The 22,952-nt window shown below is 46.7% G+C and overlaps 1 protein-coding gene and 1 pseudogene across 1 annotated transcript; one reads left to right on the forward strand and one right to left on the reverse strand.

Moving 5' to 3' along the window:
- Positions 1–730: 730 nt before the first annotated feature.
- LOC136477510 (probable N-acetyltransferase HLS1) lies at positions 731–3,417 on the reverse strand. The gene is made up of 3 exons (XM_066475699.1): positions 2,501–3,417; positions 1,903–2,081; positions 731–1,797 (listed from the first exon to the last, which is right to left on the reverse strand). The coding sequence occupies exons 1-3, from the start codon at positions 2,693–2,695 to the stop codon at positions 930–932; spliced, it is 1,242 nt and encodes a 413-aa protein (XP_066331796.1). The 5' UTR covers positions 2,696–3,417; the 3' UTR covers positions 731–929.
- Positions 3,418–4,211: 794 nt separating this feature from the next.
- The window catches only part of LOC136453954 (GDSL esterase/lipase At3g09930-like), a 51,256-nt pseudogene continuing 32,515 nt past the window's right edge, over positions 4,212–22,952 (forward strand).

The following is a 22,952-nucleotide window of genomic DNA, read 5'->3' on the forward strand; positions in this document are numbered from 1 at the left end:
ATCCGATTCCGGAGAAGCTACCTAGACAATATGCAACCAGCTGATGATATTCGCAAAGAATCCCAAGATCACAGGCAGCATCTCCTTGTGGGAAAGGGGATGCATATATCCTCCAAACAAAAGAAGCAAATCTAACAAACCTTTCTAGTTCTCTGAAAAGGACACAAAGCTACTAAAAGGCTGCAGGCTGGTCTCCACCCTGGTCCAACGAGCAAGAACCAGTTCCAGCCAAGAAGAAAGAGCAGCTGTGTTTCACATCAGATAAGCAAAGGAGGAAAAAAAGTTAACTAGGTTCTCTAGCAGAAATTACGCCTAAGTAAGCCTACATGCCACATGTTTTGAAATGAAACGCAAACATAAATACTATACAACACATATGTGTTACATATGTGTTTTAGCGTAAAAAAACACATGGATTGTCCATCTCTCTCCCTCTCTTTTCTTCGGTTTCCTGGCTTGTCTGGCTCACGTGCGCCCTCCCTTCCCTCACTGACCCGCGCTGCCCCATCCACCATCCTGCCCTACGGGCCCCGCACACTCTGGAGTCTGGACGGCGTGGACGCGCTTCAGGGCCGCATGAACCCACCGGTCCTCTACGTATATGCGTGCGGCCGGAGCCGATTTGTCCTTCATAGAAAAAATTATTTCCTGTGATCTGTGATTGTCTGAAGGTAGAAGAAGTCTAGAGGTAGAAGGAAGATGAAGGCGGTTAGATTTTAATTCTATGGTGAAAAAAAAAATTCATGTATTGAAGCGGCATAAAACACAAGGTCGTTGGGTAGAAAGACTCAACGCAAAAGGGTGGGAAGCTAGCCCCCTCTCTCTAGCTAGCTAGGAGCCGTCGGATACGTAGGGGACCGATCGGACGACGGCCCCAGAACGAAAAAAAACCCCTAAAGCTAGGCCTGCTAAGTGTGTTTATCATGAGCCTAAAACTCCCTCGGGTCGATGAATATGGAGTGCCTGGCCGGCGCCTTGGTCCAGTCGCCGAGCGGGCCGGTGCTGTAGCCGTCGGCGAGGCGCTTGATGCACCAGAGGTCCTCGGCGCCGAGGCGCGCCCAGTGCGGCACCCCGGCGCGGACGGGCTCGCAGGCGCCGACCTCGGTGGCCACGACGCCGCACCCGCCGTCCCGCGCCATGTTGTGCGCTTTGCGGCAGAGCGCGCGGGCGAGCCTGGGGCCGTCGGGCCCCGCGCCACCCAGGCCGTAGAGGAAGTAGAGCCCGAACGGCGCGAACAGGTTGGGGATGGAAGGGATCCCGAGCCACGGCGCGGCGCGGTCCACGAGCCGGGTGGCGCCCGCCGCGGCGCGCATCAGGCGCGGCGCCCCGCGCACCTCGAGGCGGAACGCGTCCATGCAGTTCCACACGCTGAGCACGGCCCACGACGGCGGCGGCGCGGCCAGGAACGCCTCCACGCCCTCCCACCCCGGTCCCGTCCGCGACGAGGACCCCGACGGCAGGGCCAGGAACGTGCCCAGCGACAGGTCGTTGGACAGGACGGCGTCGGCGTCGGCGGGGAAGAACTCGACGTTGGCGAAGTGCCAGCGGTAGAGCAGCTCGGCCTCCCGCCGCTCGAGGCGCACGATGGCCGCGCGCCGCGAGGGCTTGAGGGCGTGGCGGAACACCGGGTGCACCAGCACGGACGGCGTGCGGAACTTGGCGTAGCCGCAGCGGCCGGTGAAGAGCCGCACCGACGGCTCGTTGTCCTGCTCCGTCGCCATGTACGAGTACTCGGCTCCCCTTTGACGGAACCACTCCTCCATCCGATCCACCAGCTTCTTCCCCACCCCCTTCCTCCTGCAGCCACGCACACGTCAACAGTGAACTCAGTGAGCCACGACTATATATTCGCGAGTACGAGCACGTTTGTTGCTGGATTCGCACGTAGGAGTACGTACGTACCGGTGGCTGGGCGAGACGCGGAGGCCGAGGATGTAGCCAACCTTGGTGTAGATGGGGTCGTCGTCCTTAGCCTGCTGGGTGGTGCCAGTGCCTGCAGTGCCAGAGACGACGGTCTTGACGCAGCCGCGGACGAGTCCGGCGATCTCCGTGCTGTTGGGGCCGGTTGCTGTCTCCGCGACCTGCTTTTCCATATCGGCGCCGTTCAAACATGCGTTTCGGGCAGTCGTCCATTAATTAGTTGATTGAGTTCCTCCATCCGGCCGGGACCCACGTACGTGTACGGGCGCCGGAACCGGAATGTGAGACGAAACGAAACGAAACACGACGAGGCGAAAGGAGACGAGGGCGGGAGGCATGGGGGGACGGGCGGAGGACAGGTGGTAGGCTAGGTCGACTGGTCGAGCGAGCCCAGCAGCTCACCAGTCACCACCTCACCTTGCTGCATCTGGCCGGCCGCTGGGCCTGTGGTGCTAGCTTACTGTGCTTAGCCGCAGCCGGCCCGCAGCACGCACAGGCAGCCACGACCACAACGTGGGTGTATAGCAGACAGAGGAAGAAGCGAGCAGCACGGACGTGGTCGTGTATACGTATTACGTACCAGCATGAGGGAGTCCGGCGAGTGGCGAATGCGGCAGAGCGGGTCGCCGAGGAGGTCCGTGAATAGGCACATCTTGCCGCCGCCGCTCATGCACCCGACCTCGCACGCGCGCTCCACCTCCTCCACGCCGGCGCGGTCGCGCGCGTCGTTGTCGTCGTACGCCCTCACCACCACCACGGCCGGCGCCTCGACCATCTCCCGGGAAGACGAGAGGCCGGAGCTGGGTGTGTTTGGTGCTTGCTGATATAGCAGTTGCGAGGCCGCGACGCGAGAGGGGTGAGGTGATAAAGAAGGGAGTGAGGAGGCCGCAAGTATGAATCACGTGAGGGCCGGCGCGGGCGGGAGGCGAGGGCGTCCTTTTGCGTGCCTGCCTCCTCCACAATTACTCCTCCCCACACACGCACGAAGGAGTAGCGGCGCAACTATCCGCCGCCCACTTCCGCACTCCGCAGATGTCCCCGGCCGGTGCAATAACTGGCGGCGTCCGTCTAGCTTGCTTAGGCAGGGCGCGACTGCGTGCGCGGGACAGGCCCGAGCGCGCGGTTGGGATATGATGCAGCTCAGGCCTCAGGCTCAGGCTCAGGCTCAGCTAGCTAGCAGGAGCAGCCGCGCTTTCTTTCGAAGGAGAGGAGGAGGCGGCGGTGGTAAAGCTGCTGCAGGCGTGTAGGAGATAGCTCTCGAGCGGAGCCGCAGGCTTTGCAGGGAGGAAGACCGGTATAGGATCGGAGAACAGGTTGCTATGACACTACAGCCTCCCTATAGCTAGCAGAGGCCGGGGATGCTGCTCAGTGCTCACTGCCTCACTGTAGGCGCGGATGGATGTGGTGAGTAACTGAGTGGTGAGTGGTGACAGTGGTGGTGTAGCGATCCGCAACACACAGGGGAAGGCGGCTGCCCACTGCTGCTCATCAGGCTCAGCTGCGTTGATGGCGTGACCGCGTGAGAGCCGCTTGCGGCTGCAATTTATACCGGTTCTGTGTACCCTTGGACCTCGGAGTTGGCCCCACCACGCTACCCAAGACCGGTTCTCTGTCGAGTGTCCCAGACTTTATCGAGTGTTTTTTATTGGACACTCGATAGAGAGACTGTTTGCCGAGTGTCGGAGAGAAAGCACTCGGCAAAAAGGTGGTTTGCCGAGTGCCGAACACTCGACAAAGAATAACACTCGGCAAAGGGCCGCCGCCGTTAACGGCCGGCAGTCGCCGTTAATCCTTTGCCGAGTGTCTTCTCCTGACACTCGGCAAAGAGGCTCTTTTGCCGAGTGTCATTTTTTGACACTCGACGAATCATTTTTTTTTCACTTTTGACCTCCAAATTTTTTCTGCAGTCCTCAGACAATATCTGGTACTCCATGTTCCAATGTGGCACATTTCTCGGACTTTTTCTATATTTCTTTAATTTATTTCATTTAATTGAATTTTCTTGGATAATTCAAATTATAACTGCTAGTCATTCGAATAATGAAAAAAAATGAATGGAAAAATGATATTCATGTTATTTAGTATAATGTGAGGCCATATCCAGGAACAGACCACCAATTTTGAACATCTTGTTCACGAAACATGACCACGAACTTACGGTCGAGTTGTTTTTAAATTCTATAAAAAGCAAACGAAGTTCGAAAATCATGAAACTTGTCAAGATGTCAAGATATCATATGTGGAGGCTGTGATAAAAAATTGAGGAGGTTTCGCGCAAGTTGTCATGTACGATGCTTGCAAACCGAAGTCGGCCTCTTCACGAAATATTCACGTACGATGCTTACAAACCGCCCACGCTAGCGCTGCGCCGCCCGCGGCAACGCCGCCGTCACCCCCGCCCGCGTCGCCGCGCCACCTCCGCCGTCGCCGCCCCCGCCCGCGCCGTCCCCGCCGTTGCGCTGCCGGAGGTGGAGGAGAAAGATAGGAGGAGGAGGAGAGGAGGAAGAAGGAGGAAGAGAAGGAGGAGGAGGAAGGAGGAAGGAGGAAGAAGAAGGAGGCGCCAGCCCACCGCCGCCGCCGCCCGTGCCAGCGCCGGCCGCGCCCACGCCGCCGCCGCCCCCGCCCGCGCCCGCGCCGTCCCCGGCGCTTCCCCAGCCGTCGCCTTGTCCACCAGCGCCCTGGCCCCTTCACCACCGCCGCCCTACGACGCCCACTAGGTATGCCCTACCGTCGTCGTTGTCGTAGTATTACTAGTAGTTGCGGTAGTAGTAGTGGTAGAGTAGCAGTGGTGGTAGTCGTAGGAGTGGTTGTGACATTGTTATATATATGTGGTTGGATATAATCTTGTGCATGTCGGCCATTGTGCCGTTCATATATATGTGCATGTCGGCCATCGTGCCGTTGGTTTTCTTGCAGGTTTTGAAAACCTCACCATGCAGGGGAGGTGCTACCGAAATTTTGTATTGACAGTTTTATGCTTCTTTTTTATAGAGAAGAGCCCATCGGAGCGGAGCCGGAGTACCTCGGCGACCCCGATCGCCTTCCTCGCCACTGTGGGTCTGCCTGCACCGCGTCGCCTCGCCACTGCACTGACCCACCATGGCCCCGCTAGCCTGACTCCATCGCCACCCTAGGTATAACCCCTCTTTCTATATCATGGTCGTAGATCACATAAACCAGTTAGGCGTCTCCCGTTCGAAAGAGATACGGTTGGAAATATGCAGATATTTCCATATCTAAAACCGTATCTGTTTCAAATTGTCCACATTTTTTGGACAGCCCGCGGATGCATAGATGGGGTTAGTTTCCATGGTCTGCTCCGATCCGAGACAGAGTTTCGGCATCATCTCCCTGTTGTTCTCCGGATACACACTCTCCCTGGCAGGACGTGTATTTGGAGAACAGCGGGGAGGTGCTGCTGAAATTCTATCTCGGATAGGAGTAGAGCATGGAAACTAACCCCACATACGCATCCTCGCGTGGGATTATGACCTATCCTCACCTATTAGATAGTAGGAACGTCGTGTAGATGCAATTGATGTTTGTATTACTCGTCGCTATATATGTTAGAGGATGGAGGACCATGAGTGGATGTACATGGGCCGCGCAAGTCAAGGTCAGGTCACCAATGAATGGATCGACAAGACCGATGCTTTCTTGGAACGGGCATTTAGCGTGGCTGCTAAAGGAGCAAGTAAAATTTGCTGTCCCTGCAGCAAATGTGCAAACAAGAAAAGACAAACGAAGAAGGTCATAGGGGAACATCTTTGGAAGAATGGATTTATGGCAGACTATACCCGGTGGGTCTACCATGATGAAGCCAATCGTATGAGAGAGGAGGTGGTGAGACCACGAGTCGAGGATTATGATGCTGATGCCGGGGTAGCAGACATGTTAAATGACTATCACGAGGCACAGTTCGCTGAAGGACATACGGAGGAGGAGCCAGAGGCAACCGCAAAGGCGTTCTACGGCATGTTTGCCGCGGCACAGAAACCCCTTCATGGCCAGACAAAGGTTTCTCAACTGGATGCCTTCAATGGTATGTTGACAGTTATTGGCAGCCTGCTTCTGGAGGGTCACCTTCTGCCAAAGAGCATGCACGAGTCATAGAAACTCCTTCGTGCACTTAAGATGCCGTATGAGCAGATACATGCTTGCCCGAAGGGGTGCGTCCTATTTAGGAAAGAATACGTGGAAGCAAAGTACTGTCTAAAGTGTAAATCCTCTAGGTTCCTGGAGGTAGATTCTGGTGATGGCCAGAAGAGGCAGCTTGACATTCCTGTGACAATCCTATGGCACCTTCTGTTCATACCGAGGATCCAACGCCTATACATGACCGAGGAATCCACGAAATAGATGACATAGCACAAAAATGGCAAACGATACAATCCTGACAGGATGGTACATGCATCCGATGGTGAAGCATGGACCCACTTTGATGGCATTCATCATGAGAAAGCTAAAGAGGCTCGTAATGTACATGTTGCACTAGCAACAGATGGGTTCAATCCTTATGAAATGATGGCTGCCCCATACACATGTTGGCCCGTGTTCGTTATCCCCCTCAATCTCCCCCCGACGTATGCTTTCAACGACAGAACATATTCTTATCGTTGATAATTTCTGGACACCCGAGGAATAATATGGGTGTGTTCATGGAGCCTGTGGTTGATGAATTGGTCCATGCTTGGGAGGAAGGGGTATGGACATATGATCGAGCTACAAAGAAAAACTTCAAAAATGCATGTTTGGTACCACTACTCCCTGCATGACTTCCTGGCGTATGTGATATTCTACGCCTGGTGTGTTCACGGGAAGTTTCCATGTCCAGTATGCAAAGAAGGTCTAAGGTTCATTTGGTTGCAGAAGGGTGGTAAGTATTCATCGTTCGACAAACATCGGCAATTCCTCCCTCTTGACCATGCATTCAGACGAGACATCAAGAACTTTACGAAAGGTGTCGTAGTGACAGACTCTGCACCACCGATAATGACTGGTGCCGCGGTTCGTGAACAGATAGATGGTCTCGTGGTCAATCCAGAAGGTGGTTTTGTGGGATATGGAGAGTAACATATGTGGACTCATAAGTCAGGCTTGACTCGGCTCCCCTATTTTGATGACCTTCTCCTTCCACACAACATTGATGTAATGCATACTGAAAAGAATGTCGCCGAGGCACTTTGGGCAACAATCATGGATATTCCTGACAAGTCAAAGGACAACATTAAGGCTAGAGTGGATCTGGCAACGTTATGCGATAGACCAAACCAACATATGAAGCCTCCTAGTCGCGGCAAGACAAGGAGAAGGCCTAAGGCCAATTTTGTCTTGAGCAAGCCCCAAAGGAGGGAAGTACTAGAATGGATGCAGATGTTAATGTTCCCTAATGGGTATGCAACTAATCTGAGGAGGGGAGTGAACTTATCTACTATGCGAGTCTTAGGGATGAAGAGTCATGACTACCACATATGGATTGAGCGGCTTCTTCCGGCGATGGTTTGAGGCTATGTCCCTGAGCATGTCTGGCTAGTGCTGGCAGAGTTGAGCTATTTCTTTCACCAGCTTTGTGCTAAGGAGTTCTCTTAGACCATGATTGCTGACTTGGAAAGAATGGCACCTTTGTTGCTTTGTAAGTTGGAGAAGATCTTTCCACCTGGCTTCTTAAATTCGATGCAGCATTTGATTTTGCACCTCCCGTATGAGGCACGAATGGGGGGCCTGTGCAGGGCCGTTGGTGCTATCCAATCGAGAGATGTCTAAAGGTTCTTCGAAAGAAATGTAGAAATAAATACAAAATTGAGGCTTCCATTGCAGAGGCATACATTCTGGAGGAGGTGGCGAACTTCACAACAACATACTATGGTGACAACCTCCCTAGCGTGCATAATCCACCCCTCGTTACAATGCTGGCGAAAATGAATCAAACCTCAGCCTTTTTCGAGGGCAACTCGGAAGCGCAAGTGCATCGACCCCCAAGACCTTGAATCATGAAGAGTGGCACCGTATCATGCTATACGTGTTGACTAACCTTGATGAAGTGGCGCCGTACATGCAGTAAGTTCTTAACGAACTTGTTAGATACGCCGTCACTATTCTGCATCCAACCCCCTTGTTTCTCGTTGGTACAGGGAATTTCTTCATGAATTCTGGCGTCAATCAAGGGATCCTACCCCACAGTAGGTAGATACCCTTCTTAGACAGGGTGTTGTGGGAAATGGAATGCCCGATTTCATTTCTTGGTTCAAATGGAAGGTGCCGTCCAATTTAGCTCGTACTTAGTTTGACATTCCAAGTTAATCGTACGTGCGAATAATATAACGATGTATCCTGCTTGAGCTTGCCGGGCCAGAGGGATGCGTCTATGCGTGCTGAGTTGAGACAGGTTGCCGATGGCTTTACCTATAGGGTTAGGTCATTTTCTGGTTATGACATGAATGGATATCGCTTTCGCACAACAAGATATGAGCAGAGTTGGCCCAATCGAAGAACCACAAGTTCTAGAGTTTTTATGCTCGGCGTTGATGAGGTTGAGTATTATGGAAGAATTGAAGAAATATACGAACTCAAGTTTCATGGTTCTAAACCTTTTAATCTCGTCATATTCAAATGCCATTGGTTTGATCCTAAAGTAACGAGACAGACATATTCTAATCTTGGGCTAGTCGAAATTCGACATGATTCCATCTTACCAGGAGACGATGTTTATATTGTGGCCCAACAGGCCACACAAGTTTATTATCTCCCATATGCGTGTCAAACCATAAGGCATCTTAAGGGTTGGGATATTGTGCACATGGTATCGCCACACGATAAAGTGCCTGTCCCAAACGATGAATATTACAACTTAGACCCAAACACATATGATGGAGAGTTCTTTCAAGAAGAGGGACTAGATGGGAGGTTTGAGATAGACTTAACCGAAATGATCGGAATGGAAGTAGACAATGAAACGATTATTGAAGAGGACGCTGGAGATGAGGTGCAAAATGTGAAGGACTTACAAATGCTTGAGCGATTACATTTAGACAATGACAATGACAATATTGCTCATTTGGATAGTGTTGATTATTTCAACATGATTGATAGTGATGATGAGACTTATGATCCAGCTAATCCTGATCATGAAGATTATTTCTAATACATGTAATACTAAGTTATTTTGTAATTAAGTTTTGTTTATTTTGCATCTATTTCTAAGTACTTCTTGTTTATCTGTGATTATTGGTTTACTCTTTTTAATTGCAGGTGATTGAACAAAGATGGTGGGCGGTGGGATGAGAAAGCTAACGTCCTTGTACCGAAGGACAAGGACTGCTTGAAAGGTCCTAATGGCTACAGGGGGGTGAATAGTCTATTAAAAAATTCTACAACAACACTTAATAAACCGGTTAGATAATTATGAGGCGAAGCAAGTGTTGCGCTAGCCTACTAAAATAGCAAGCCACCTACCACAATTCTAGTTTATATAGTTTCTATCCACACAAAAACTATGACACTACACTAAGTTAATGTGCTCTCAAAGGCTAACTAAAGAGCCACACTAACCAAACTAACAAGCTCTCACAACTAGATACACTAAAGAGCTTGACAACTAGTTTCCGGTAATATAAAGAGAGTGATCAAGAAGGTTATACCGCCGTGTAGATGAAGGAACCAATCAATCACAATGATGAATAACAATGAAGACCAATCACCTCGAAATCAATGATGAACACAATGATTTTTTACCGAGGTTCACTTGCTTGCCAGCAAGCTAGTCCTCGTTGTGACGATTCACTCACTTGGAGGTTCACGCGCTAATTGACTTCACACGCCAAACCCTTAATATGGTGCCGCACAACCAACTCAAGATGAGGATCACACAAGCCACGAGCAATCCACTAGAACACCTTTTGGCTCTCCACCGAGGAAAGGTCAAGAACCCCTCACAATCACCACGATCGGAGCCAGAGACAATCACCACTCTCCGCTCGACAATCCTCGCTGCTCCAAGCCGTCTAGGTGACAACAACCACCAAGAGTAACAAGCGAATCCCGCAGCGAAACATGAACACCAAGTGCCTCTAGATGCAAACACTCAAGTAATGCACTTGGATTCTCTCCCAATCTCACAAAGATGATGAATCAATGATGGAGATGAGTGGGAGGGCTTTGGCTAAGCTCACAAGGTTGCTATGTCAATGCAAATGGCCAAAAGAATGAGCTTGAACCGGTCATGGGGCTTAAATAGAAGCCCCCATGAAATAGAGCCATTGTGCCCCTTCACTAGGCACAACACGGGGTGACCGGACGCTCCGGTCATATTGACCGGACGCTGGCCCTCTGCGTCCGGTCAGGTGATACACGCCATGTGTCCCCTACTTCAAATATTGTTCGTCAGATTTCAACGGTCATCTGTTGACTGGACGTAGCGCACAAACTGACCAGACGCTCAGCCTCCAGCGTCCGATCGTTTCCAGTAAGGTTCCAGAAACGAATTTCTTTGACCGAACACGTCCAGTCATGCTTGACCGGAACCTGCCAGCGTCTGGTCTCACAGTGACTTTCTTCTGCGCTGCCCGACAATAGGACTAGACGCTGGACCTCAGTGTCCGGTCAGTCCAAGACCCAGCGTTCGGTCGATGACCGACGCTAGCGTCTACGCTGCCACACTTGACCGGATGCGCCGGTCCCTCTGAGACCAGCGTCCGGTCACTCAGTGACCAGCAAGACTAACTTCTTTTCACCTCTAACTTCTTCACCCTTGCTTAGATGTGCCAACCACCAAGTGTATCACCTTGTGCACATGTGTTAGCATATTTTCACAAACATTTTCAAGGGTGTTAGCATTCCACTAGATCCTAAATGCATATGCAATGAGTTAGAGCATTTAGTGGCACTTTGATAACCGCATTTCGATACGAGTTTCACCCTTCTTAATAGTACGGCTATCAAACCTAAATATGATCACACTCTCTAAGTGTCTTGATCACCAAAACAAAATAGCTCATACCATTTATACCTTTGCCTTGAGCCTTTTGTTTTTCTCTTTCTTCTTTTCAAGTCTAAGCACTTGATCATCACCATGGCATCACCATCATCATGTCATGATCTTCATTTGCTTCACCACTTGGAATGTGCTACCTATGTCATGATCACTTGATAAACTAGGTTAGCACTTAGGGTTTCATCAATTCACCAAAACCAAACTAGAGCTTTCAATCTCCCCTTTTTTGGTAATTGATGACAACCCTTTCACAAAGATATAAATTAAAATTCAATTGAATCCATGTTGCTTGTCCAAGCATATTTACCATGTGTAAAAGGATATGGACAAGTTTCATGAACCCCATATGGTAGCAATTGCTCCCCCTACATATGTGCTAAGAGTTTCGATTGTAGCTTGCACATATGCTTAGATAGGAAATATAGGAGACAATGTCTACCAAATGATGCTAATGTTTAAAAGATGGACCTTTGAAGCATGATACCAATCGGTGTGCACCATTATACCATCCTTAGCACCATGGTTAGCTTGATACCACTTGGAAATACTTGGAAATGAAATCATTAGATATCCTATGCATGCTAGTTTTTTATTTTATCATTAAACCTACAACTAGCATACACCACACAAGCATAGATATTGAAATTTAAAACTTGTGCCATGCAAGCAAACATATGAAATGCACATTCAAATGAACCATACAAGTTCATGAGCTTGCTCCCCCTACTTGTGTGCTCAACATTTTAACTGATCCCCATCCTTTGTCATATTTCTCCCCTTATGTCAAGTTCTTCCCCTATCACTTGTATCTTTATTTCTCTTCCCCTTTGTGTTGTCTTTTCACTATCTTTGTGCACTATTTCTCCCCCTTTATCATCAATGACCACAAAGGCTTAAATTATAGATAGGTTGAGATTATCAATGTCAATCAATGGTGTGAGGATCATATTTTTAAATTTGGTCCAATCTAGATCATTTGTCAAAGATATTTAACACGGTTTGATCCAAGGACAAGCTTCTTCACACCTCCAAATAAGGGTTATCTTGTACCATGTTGAGTTAAACACTTGGAGCTCATTTTCTAGATCAAACACTAGGTTTACAAGCCCATAAACATGTCATATACTACCACTAGATCAAAATAAGCATAGAAGCAATATTGGTACCATATAATCATCTAATTCATTTGATTTTCATGAATGAGCCTATTAAATGTGAAAGCTGTCTAGATGCACTAAACAAGTCCTTAGCACGAATGTATGCCATGCCAATCAACTTTTACCTTGGATTGCTCGAAGGAGAGGCATGTCATATGAGTGGGGGGTGCATCAACACATATTTGAGAAATCTAATATGTTCAACTCATTCCTTAGCTTGCGAAACCTTTTCTCATCTAATGGTTTGGTGAATATATCGGCAAGTTGATCTTCGGTGCCTACACTCTCAATGCAAATGTTCTCTTTTTGTTGGTGATCTCTTATGAAATCATGGCGGACATCAATGTGCTTTGTTCTTGCATGTTGAACCATATTGTTGGTCAACTTGATTGCACTCTCATTGTCACATAGCAATGGCACTTTCTTGAACTTGATTCCAAAATCACTCAAAGTGGCTTTCATCCAAAGTACTTGTGCATAACAACTACCAGCGGATATGTATTCGGCTTCGACGGTTGATAATGCAACACTATTTTGCTTCTTTGATGACTATGAAACAAGTGATCTTCCCAACAATTGACATGTGCCCGAGGTGCTCTTTCTTTCAACCTTGCATCCCGCATAATCCGAGTCGGAGTAACCAACTAGCTCAAACTTTGCTCCTTTGGGATACCACAAACCAACATTTGGTGTATGCTTCAAGTACCTCAATATCCTCTTTGTAGCCTTCAAATGACTTTCTCTTGGTGAGGCTTGAAATCTTGCACACATGCATACACTAAACATGACATCCGGCCTTGATGCATCACTATCCAAGTTACCATTTGTTCCCATTGGTGAGCTAATGACTTTGCTATCACTCATGTCAAACTTCTTGATCATGTCCTTGATATACTTGCCTTGACTTACAAAAGTACCATTCTTCGTTTGCTTGATTTGTAGACCAAGGAAGTAACTCAATTCTCCAATCATAGATATCTCAAACTCATTAGCCATCATTTTTCCAAACTCATCACAAAAATCTTGATTGGTTGATCCAAATATGATGTCATCAACGTAGATTTGCAACACAAACAAGTCTTTTCCAATCTTCTTGATGAAAAGAGTGGTGTCAACCTTGCCCATCATGAACCCTTTAGAGAGTAGGAAGTCCCTTAATCTCTCATACCATGCTCTAGGTGCTTGCTTCAAGCCATACAATGCCTTCTTCAACTTGTACACATGGTCGGGCTTCTTGTCATCTTCAAAACCGAGAGGTTGCTCAACATATACTTCTTTATTGATGTAACCATTGAGAAATACACTCTTGACATCTATTTGATAGAGCTTGATGTTGTGGGCACAAGCATAGGCTAGCAAGATTCTAAATGCTTCCAATCTATCAACCAGGGCATATGTTTCTCCAAAGTCAAGACCTTCAACTTGTGTATAGCTTTGTGCTACCAATCTTGCTTTGTTCCTTACTACTATCCCATCTTGATCTTGCTTGTTTCTAAAGACCCATTTGGTTCCAATCACATTGTGTCCCTTGGGTCTTTCTACCAACTCTCATACTTAATTTCTTGTGAAGTTATTCAATTCTTCATGCATAACATTTACCAAATCAACATCCTTCAATGCTTCATCTATGTTCTTTGGTTCAATGGATGACACAAATGAGAAATGCTCATAAAATGAAGCCAATCTTGATCTAGTTTGCACACCTCTTGAAATATCACCAATGATAGTGTCCAATGGATGATCCCTTGTAACATTGGTTGGTTGGAGGATTGGAACTTGATTGCTTGCACTTGCTTGATCATTGGGTTGAGATGATGTACTTGCCACTTGATTTTGTTCATTATCATGAGATCCACTTGCACTAACTTGATTTGTATCATCTTGCACATTTGAGTTAGAGAGCACTTGCACTTGATCATCTTCATCATCATTCACTTGCCTAGGCCTCAATTCACCAATATCCATGTTCTTCATGGCATTTGAAAGTTGAATGCCTCTAACATCTTCCAAGTTCTTATTCTCCACTTATGAACCCTTGGTTTCATCAAATTCAACATCATAAACTTCCTCAAGAGTACCACTATCCAAATTCCAAACTCTATATGCTTTGCTTGTAGTGGAATAACCAAGTAGGAATCCTTCATCACATTTCTTGTCAAACTTGCCCAATCTAGTGCCTTTCTTTAAGATATAACATTTGCAACTAAAGACCCGAAAATATGCAATGTTGAGCTTTCTACCATTCAAGAGCTCATATGGTGTCTTCTCTTTCAATGGGTGACAATAGAGGCGGTTGCTACAATAGCAAGCCGTGTTGATAGCTTCGGCCCAAAAGGATTTACTCACATTGTACTCACTAAGCATAGACCTTGCCATATCAATGAGTGTTCTATTCTTCCTCTCAACAAGGCCATTTAACTGTGGAGTGTACTTGGCTGAGAATTGATGTCTAATTCCAAATTCATCACACAACTCATCAATTCTAGTGTTCTTGAACTCACTACCATTGTCACTTCTAACTCTCTTGATGGTTATTTCAAACTCATTGTGAATGCCCTTGACAAATGATTTGAATGTTGCAAACATATCACTTTTGTCCACTAGAAAGAATACCCATGTGTATCTAGTGTAGTCATCCACTATCACAAAGCCATATTTGTTTCCACCGATACTAGTGTATTGTGTTGGCCCAAACAAATCCATGTGCAATAACTCAAATGCTTTGCTTGTGCTCATCATGTTTTTCTTAGGATGGGTGTTTCCAACTTGTTTGCCGGCTTGACAAGAGCTACAAAGCTTATCCTTTTCAAACACAACATCTTTCAAGCCTTTAACTAAGTCGTGCTTAACCAATCTATTCAATTGTTTCATTCCAACATGACCAAGCCTTCTATGCCATAACCAACCCATGCTAGACTTAGTGAACAAGCATGTAGATAATTTAGCTTCACTAGCATTCAAATCAACCAAGTATAGATTCTCATATCTAAAGCCTTTGAAGATTAAATTAGAGCCATATACACTTATGATCTCTACATCATCTACCCCAAATATGCATTTGAATCCAAGATCACATAATTGAGCCACGGATAGCAAATTGAAGTTCAAGCTCTCTACTAGCAACACATTGGATATGCTCATGTCATTGGATATTGCAATCTTACCAAGCCCTTTGACCTTGCCTTTGCTATTATCACCAAATGTGATACTATCATAACCATCATTGTCATTGGTGTTGATTGAGTTGAACATTCTTGCATCTCCGGTCATGTGTTGAGTGCACCCACTATCAAGAACCTAATGCCTTCCTCCGGCTTTGTAATTAACCTACAAAAGAAGATCAATTCTTTTTAGGTACCAAAACTTGCTTGGGTCCTTGAAGGTTAGTCACTAAGCTCTTTGGTACCCAAATGACTTTCTTCTTTGAGCCCATCCATGGTTTACCAATGAACTTAGCCTTCACACCATTTGTACCCTTAGTAAGCATATAGCATGAATCAAGCTTTATGAAGGATACATTAGCTTGTGATTTCTTATTCATGCATTTTTGCTCTACATGACCAACTTGCTTGCAACTAGTGCAAAACCGACCATTGTTCTTCACAAAACTAGTCTTGTGAGGAGCAAATGCCGCCTTGCCTTTCTTGGGGGTGTAGTCCAATCCCTCTTTGTAGAGAGAAGCTCTTTGACTATCCAAGCACATAAGAAAGCGGTCCTCACCACCATAAGCCTTAGCTAAGGTATGAGTGAGCTTGTTGACCTTCTTCTTGAGGTTCTCATTCTCAACCACTAGTCAGGCATCACAAGTGAGACCGTCACTACTAGATGAGGTGGAGGTGGAAGTACTACAAGAAGGGTTAGTGGGAGCAACAATGATAGGCATAGATAATGATTCATCAATTATATCACAAGTTAAGCCTATATTGCAAGTTTCAACATGCTTCTTTTTATTTTGCTCATTAAGCAAAGAAGAATGAGCTTTTTCAAGCTTCTTGTGAGCCTTGCCTAGTTTCTCATGGGCTTCCTCTAGCCTCTCATGAGTTGCTTTGAGCTCATCAAGGGCTTGCTTAAGGGCTTTTACCTCCTTATTCAAGCTCTTGTATTCTCTTCTCTTAATGTCAAAATGTTCTTTAGCATCTTCTAGCATGTCAAACAATTCATCTTTGGTAGGCTCATCATCATCACTATCACTATCATTTTCATTTTCATGTTCATTTTCATCATCATGTTCTTCATCACTTTCATCATCACAAGATTGTACCTTGGTGGCCTTAGCCATGAAGCATGATGAAGATTCGAAGAGAGAAGGCTTCTCATTGATAGCAATGCTTGCAAGAACCTTCTTGGTGGTCTTGACATCATCACTATCATCATCATCATCACTTGATGAAGCATCACTATCCCAAGTGACCACATATGAACCACCTTTCTTCTTCTTGAAGGTCATATTGTCCTTCTTCTCTTTCTTTTCCTTCTTGTCCTTCTTCTTATTTTTCTTATTATCATCATCATTGTCGCTATTGTATGGACATTGAGCAACAAGATGATCTTTGCTTCCACACTTGAAGCACCTTCTTGACTCTTCTTTGTTCTTGGATGAAAACTTCTTTCTTCTAGCACGGTAGCCCTTCTTCACCATGAACTTGCCAAATCTCTTCACAAAGAGAGCCATCTTCTCATCATCATCATCATCCCATGAATCATCATCTTCACTTGTTGTTTCTTGCTTAGCTTTTCCCTTGGATGATGTGGCCTTGAATGCCATGCTCTTCTTCTTGTCATCCCTTTTCTCATCCTTCTTCTCCCTCTTTTCTTCCTTCTCATCATCATCTCTATAAGCATCATCGGCCATAATATCTCTCAAGATTTGGTTTGGTGTCATTGTGTCCAAACCGGTCCTCACTAGCAAGGTGACCAACATTCTAAATCTTACGGGTAAACATCTCAAGAACTTATTAGAGAAGTCTTTGTCCTCTATCTTCTCACCAAGTGCTTTGAGATCATTGACAAGCACTTCCATCCGATGGAACATGTCCGACACACTCTCATCCTCCTTCATCTTGAAGCTTGCAAACTTCTCTTTAAGAATATATGCCTTTGCACCCTTCATGGCTTGAGTGCCCTCAAATGATTCCTCCAACTTCTTCCATGCCTCATGAGCTCTCTCAATGTTCTTGATTTGCTCAAATGTTCTTTCATCCAAAGCATCATGGATGGCACTAAGAGCAATGTCATTATTTTGGAGTAGCATCTCTTCGGCGGCGGTGGGAGCCTCTTCATCTTCTATCTCAATCTTTATTTCTACCACCTTCCAAACCTTCCTATTGATTGACTTAATATATGTTGTCATCTTAGCCTTCCAATAGGGATAATTTGAGCCATCAAATTAGGGTGGCTTCTTGGTGTTGTTGATTTGAGCCATTTTTACACCGAAGGTTGTTAAGCCTCAAATCACGGTGACATCGGCTCTGATACCACTTGAAAGGTCCAAATGGCTAGAGGGGGGTGAATAGCCTATTAAAAAAATTCTACAACAACACTTAATAAACCAGTTAGATAATTATGAGGCGAAGCAAGTGTTGCGCTAGCCTACTAAAATAGCAAGCCACCTACCACAATTCTAGTTTATATAGTTTCTATCCACACAAAAACTATGACACTACACTAAGTTAATGTGCTCTCAAAGGCTAACTAAAGAGCCACACTAACCAAACTAACAAGTTCTCACAACTAGATACACTAAAGAGCTTGACAACTAGTTTGCGGTAATGTAAAGAGAGTGATCAAGAAGGTTATACCGCCGTGTAGATGAAGGAACCAATCAATCACAAGGATGAATAACAATGAAGACCAATCACCTCAGAATCAATGATGAACATAATGATTTTTACCGAGGTTCACTTGCTTGCCAGCAAGCTAGTCCTCGTTGTGACGATTCACTCACTTGGAGGTTCACGCGCTAATTGGCTTCACACGCCAAACCCTCAATAGGGTGCCGCACAACCAACTCAAGATGAGGATCACACAAGCCATGAGCAATCCACTAGAGTACCTTTTGGCTCTCCGCCGGGAAAGGTCAAGAACCCCTCACAATCACCATGATCGGAGCCGGAGACAATCACCACTCTCCGCTCGACGATCCTCGCTGCTCCAAGCCATCTAGGTGGCAGCAACCACCAAGAGTAACAAGCAAATCCCACAGCGAAACACGAACACCAAGTGCCTCTAGATGCAAACACTCAAGCAATGCACTTGCATTCTCTCCCAATCTCACAAAGATGATGAATCAATGATGGAGATGAGTGGGAGGGCTTTGGCTAAGCTCACAAGGTTGCTATGTCAATGCAAATGGACAAAAGAATGAGCTTGAGCCGGTCATGGGGCTTAAATAGAAGCCCCCATGAAATAGAGCCATTGTACCCCTTCACTGGGCACAACACGGGGTGACCGGACGCTGGCCCTCTGTGTCCGGTCACGTGATACACGCCATGTGTCCCCTGCTTCAAATATTGTTCATCAGATTTCAACGGTCATCTGTTGACCGGACGTAGCGCACAAACTGACCGGACGCTCAGTCTCCAGTGTTCGATCGTTTCCAGTAAGGTTCTAGAAATGAATTTCTTCGACCGGACACGTCCGGTCATGCTTGACCGGACCCTGCCAGCGTCCGGTCTCACAGTGACTTTCTTCTGCGCTGCCCAACAATAGGACCCGAGGCTGGACCTCAGCGTCCGGTCAGTCCAAGACCCAGCGTCCGGTCGATGACCGACGCTGGCGTCTACGCTGTCACACTTGACTGGACATGCCGGTCCCTCTGAGACCAGCGTCCGGTCACTCAGTGACCAGCAAGACTAACTCCTTTTTACCTCTAACTTCTTCACCCTTGCTTAGATGTGCCAACCACCAAGTGTATCACCTTGTGCACATGTGTTAGCATATTTTCACAAACATTTTCAAGGGTGTTAGCATTCCATTAGATCCTAAATGCATATGCAATGAGTTAGAGCATCTAGTGGCACTTTGATAACCGCATTTTGATACGAGTTTCACCCCTCCTAATAGTACAGCTATCTAACCTAAATGTGATCACACTCTCTAAGTGTCTTGATCACCAAAACAAAATAGCTCCTACCATTTATACCTTTGCCTTGAGCCTTTTGTTTTTCTCTTTCTTCTTTTCAAGTCCAAGCACTTGATCATCACCATGGCATCACCATCATCATGTCATGATCTTCATTTGCTTCACCACTTGGAATGTGCTACCTATGTTATGATCACTTGATAAACTAGGTTAGCACTTAGGGTTTCATCAATTCACCAAAACCAAACTTGAGCTTTCATCGCTGCACTAGGGGAGAGAAGGAGGAGGAGCAGCCGTAGGTGGGAGTCGTCGCCTGCTGCCTGGTCGCATGAGGAGGAGGAGCAGGTGCCCTAGGAGGACGCTAAGGAGGCGTAGGAGGACGCGTAGGAGGACAACGAGGAGGCGCAGGAGGACGCATAGGAGGATAATGAGGAAGAGGTGACAGCGGGGGGTTCCACTTCCTCTAGTTTGTCGAGTGTCTACTTGCGAGGTCCCGTGAGCCTCCCTCAGCGACCGATACCTCGTGAGAGACGCCCGCTGATTCGTTGTAAGGGGGAAAAGTAAGTAACTTTAGATGTTATCACTACTTTATATGATATGTTGAAAATCAAAATAGAAATTAATATTTTTTCTTAATCACTTGGGTAGGAACTAGACGATTGTGGTGAGTGGAGGTGGTCACACATGCCAAGTCAATGGCATCCTCAGTCTTCTGTGCAAGGAGCACTTCCCTGGCCTGGTTGAGTACGCCAGAGTGACGGGGCCGGCCTACTCGTTTGACCACTACGCCGCCGCCCCCGATGCTGTAGATCGGGCCCACAGGGTATTCAACAACAAGGCGTAGTGGGTGAAGCAAGATCTGTGGGTAAGTCTTCCTCGCACTACACTGCTCAATACATTTTTGAAATAATGAATGGATGCATCGTGTTTGTATGTAGGATTTCTTTAGATGCCAGGACGAACATGAGGCTAGGGCGGATGCGGTGGCTACCAAATGCTGCAAAAAACTCGTCGTGGACATGTATTATGAGGCGTGTATCTAGGCTATCGTAACTTACCATGGGACTGTCCTTGGAACGAAGGTCACCAAAAGGGACGCAAGATCCATGACGCTGACCCAGGACCAGTACATATAGATAAATACAGAACATTAATACTGATTCCTTTTGAGATTAAGTAGGCTTAATTTCATCTTCTGATATGTCATGTACTTGATGGTCTGTAGATGATTCCTTATTGGTGCGTCGCGCATCCCCAGTGCTAGGAACAGATGGTGGATAGATGGTGCTCACGCGAGTGGGAGGAGACACACAACTTGTGCCGGGAGCAGCGTTTGATGATGCCAGGTGTAGCACACCATCAAGGCAGCCATAGCCTTAGTGGATACGCAGAAATATGGGTACGCAAATTCATTTATTTATTCTAACGCTCAATTCTGCATGATTTTTAATCATCTTGCATTTTTTCTCGTAGTCGGCGTCACATGGTGGCCAACCTTGCTCCATCTTCAAGGCATTTGCTATGGCCCACAAGGGCAAGGCGACGTCCGACGTTGACTACAACCCAGAGGACAGGCCCGAGGCATACAACAATGCGACCATCCACAACCGCCTTAGTGAGCACACATCGATGGCAAGGGAGGTCCATGGGTCAGAGTACGATCCGAGCACCGAGCACCTTGACGGAGAAGTCGTCATGAGGGTGGAAGGAGGCAAGAAGCATGGGCAGTACTGGATTAGTGATGACGCAATCGACTCGGCCGCTACTCCTAGTCTCTCCTAGATTCGAGCAAGCAGCACGAGTAGGAGCCCGGCCATACGACCTCGGCAGGACACTTCACACCACCGGGTGGAGGCACTCGAGGTTATTCCTAGTTTATTCATCGTTCATTGGTTTTTTCATACCTTTCCTTTGCATTATTGTAACATTGGGGTGAATATATTGTAGGCCCAGCTGGAACAAGAGAGGAGGATACGGGAGCAGATGCAGGCGAAGATGGAGAGGGTGGAGGCTGAGCGAGAGGCCGAGCAGCGAAGGATGGTGAAGATTCTTCAGTACATGCAAAGTCTTGGCGCCGCTACAGGTGTAGCTCTGCCACCTTCGCTATTTGCTCCACCTCCACCTCCACCTCCTCACTATTCTACTCCTATGAGTATAAATGTTTTAGTTTGTATGTTCATGCTTATGGTCAAACCTAGTGAAGTATGAAAGTTTTATTCATGTATGGTATATATTTATCTTGTCTCACACATGCAATCTCTAATCCTTTGTGCAGAATCAATCGGCGGCATCGAACGATTCTCATGCTTCAGCAGATCCTTCACCAAATCAGTGATGATACTTGTGATTGTTAATGATACTTCTATTTGCAATTGTGGTTGATGATGATGGAGCACTTGGATTGCTTGTGAACTTATTTGTGATATATTGTGAGACATGTGACGTTTGTGATATATATGTGACGTTTGTGATATATGTGGTGTTGGTGATATATATGTGATGTTGGTGATGTTTGTTATATATATCTTCTGTTTGTTTGGATGGGATGTAAAAAACTAATAAAAAGGCTGTTTTCAGTCACTTTGCCGAGTGCAATGGCCATGACACTCGGCAAAGTGACCATCTCGAAACTACCTGGGAACATGCTTTGCCAAGTGCAATGGCCATTGCACTCGGCAAACATCCCAGATTTGCCGAGTGCCACAGTCCAGGCACTCAGCAAAGGTCTCCACTTTGCCAAGTGTCTTGTCGGCAACACTTGGTAAAGTGGTCGCCTTTGCCGAGTGTCTAAGTCAATGGCGCTCGGCAAATTGGATACCTTTGCTGAGTGCTTGACCTTGACACTCGGCAAAGCCGCCGTCACGGTGGCGCTCGCTGTCACTGCCACTTTTCTTTGCCGAGTGTCAGATTGGCACTCGGCAAAGCCTTTGCCGAGTGCCTGATAAAGTGCACTCGGCAAAGAGGTCTTTGCCGATAAACTGTTTACCGAGCACCCTTTGCTGAGTGTAACACTCGGCAATGGCTTTGCCGAGTGTATATCGGCCTTTGCCGAGTGCCTCAGGCACTCGGCAAAGAAGCCACCTCCGGTAGTGCCAGGTGAAAAAGGTACACTCACTGGGTCCCGCTCTTTTCCATTTTCACTTTGTTTAGTACTATATGTTGGCTTAATCTTCTTTTAGGGAGAACAACGGAAAATTTTTCTATTGCTGTGTTTTTCTCATGAAATTGAACTGATTCCTATGAAATTCCTACGTGATTCCTGCATTCCAAACAGGCCCTTACCATACCAACTCGAGCTTTAGCACGGTCCAAAATCTTGCGCTATATAGGTATTGAAAGTTTTCTACATAAATTTAGTACGTGCAACTAATTAAGCTTGTTTATGTTTCTTCTATATTATTTCTTTAACATAATAAATACCCATCCAGATAGTCTATTAATCTCCATTTGTAGTTTTGTCGTACATTGTGATCGGAGGTGGCCTAGCACTCAATGACATAGGGGTTATACTGGTTCAGGCAACGTGCCCTACGTCCAATTTGAGTCGGTCGGTGACTTAATTCCTTAGCTAGATGCTCGAAGTTTGCAGTGGGGTTACAAACAAGAAGGAGAAAGATGGAGGGTACAAGAGGTCCGGTCGAAAGGACCAAGAGTGATGGGAGCCCCGCTATGAGCTAAGTGTTCAAGCGTGTGCTTGAGGTTCGAAACTGGCGGTTCTATGGTTGTGAACTAGTGAACTTGATCGATCTGATCAATCTGAATCAACTTGAATGTTGGGAGAGAGCGCATCCCCTTTTATAGATGA

The sequence above is a fragment of the Miscanthus floridulus genome, chromosome 1 (assembly GCF_019320115.1).
Source record: "Miscanthus floridulus cultivar M001 chromosome 1, ASM1932011v1, whole genome shotgun sequence".
NCBI lineage: Eukaryota > Viridiplantae > Streptophyta > Magnoliopsida > Poales > Poaceae > Miscanthus > Miscanthus floridulus.

What these genes read in the sequence shown, in the direction of transcription:
- LOC136477510 (XM_066475699.1), bottom strand. Translation starts at nt 2,695, where the DNA reads ATGGTCGAGGCGCCGGCCGTGGTGGTGGTGAGGGCGTACGACGACAAC. An exon ending in CGCCGGACTCCCTCATGCTG is followed by an intron (nt 2,082 to 2,500) that starts GTACGTAATACG and finishes ATGGAAAAGCAG; the next exon opens with GTCGCGGAGACAGCAACCGG. An exon ending in CGCGTCTCGCCCAGCCACCG is followed by an intron (nt 1,798 to 1,902) that starts GTACGTACGTAC and finishes GCGTGGCTGCAG; the next exon opens with GAGGAAGGGGGTGGGGAAGA.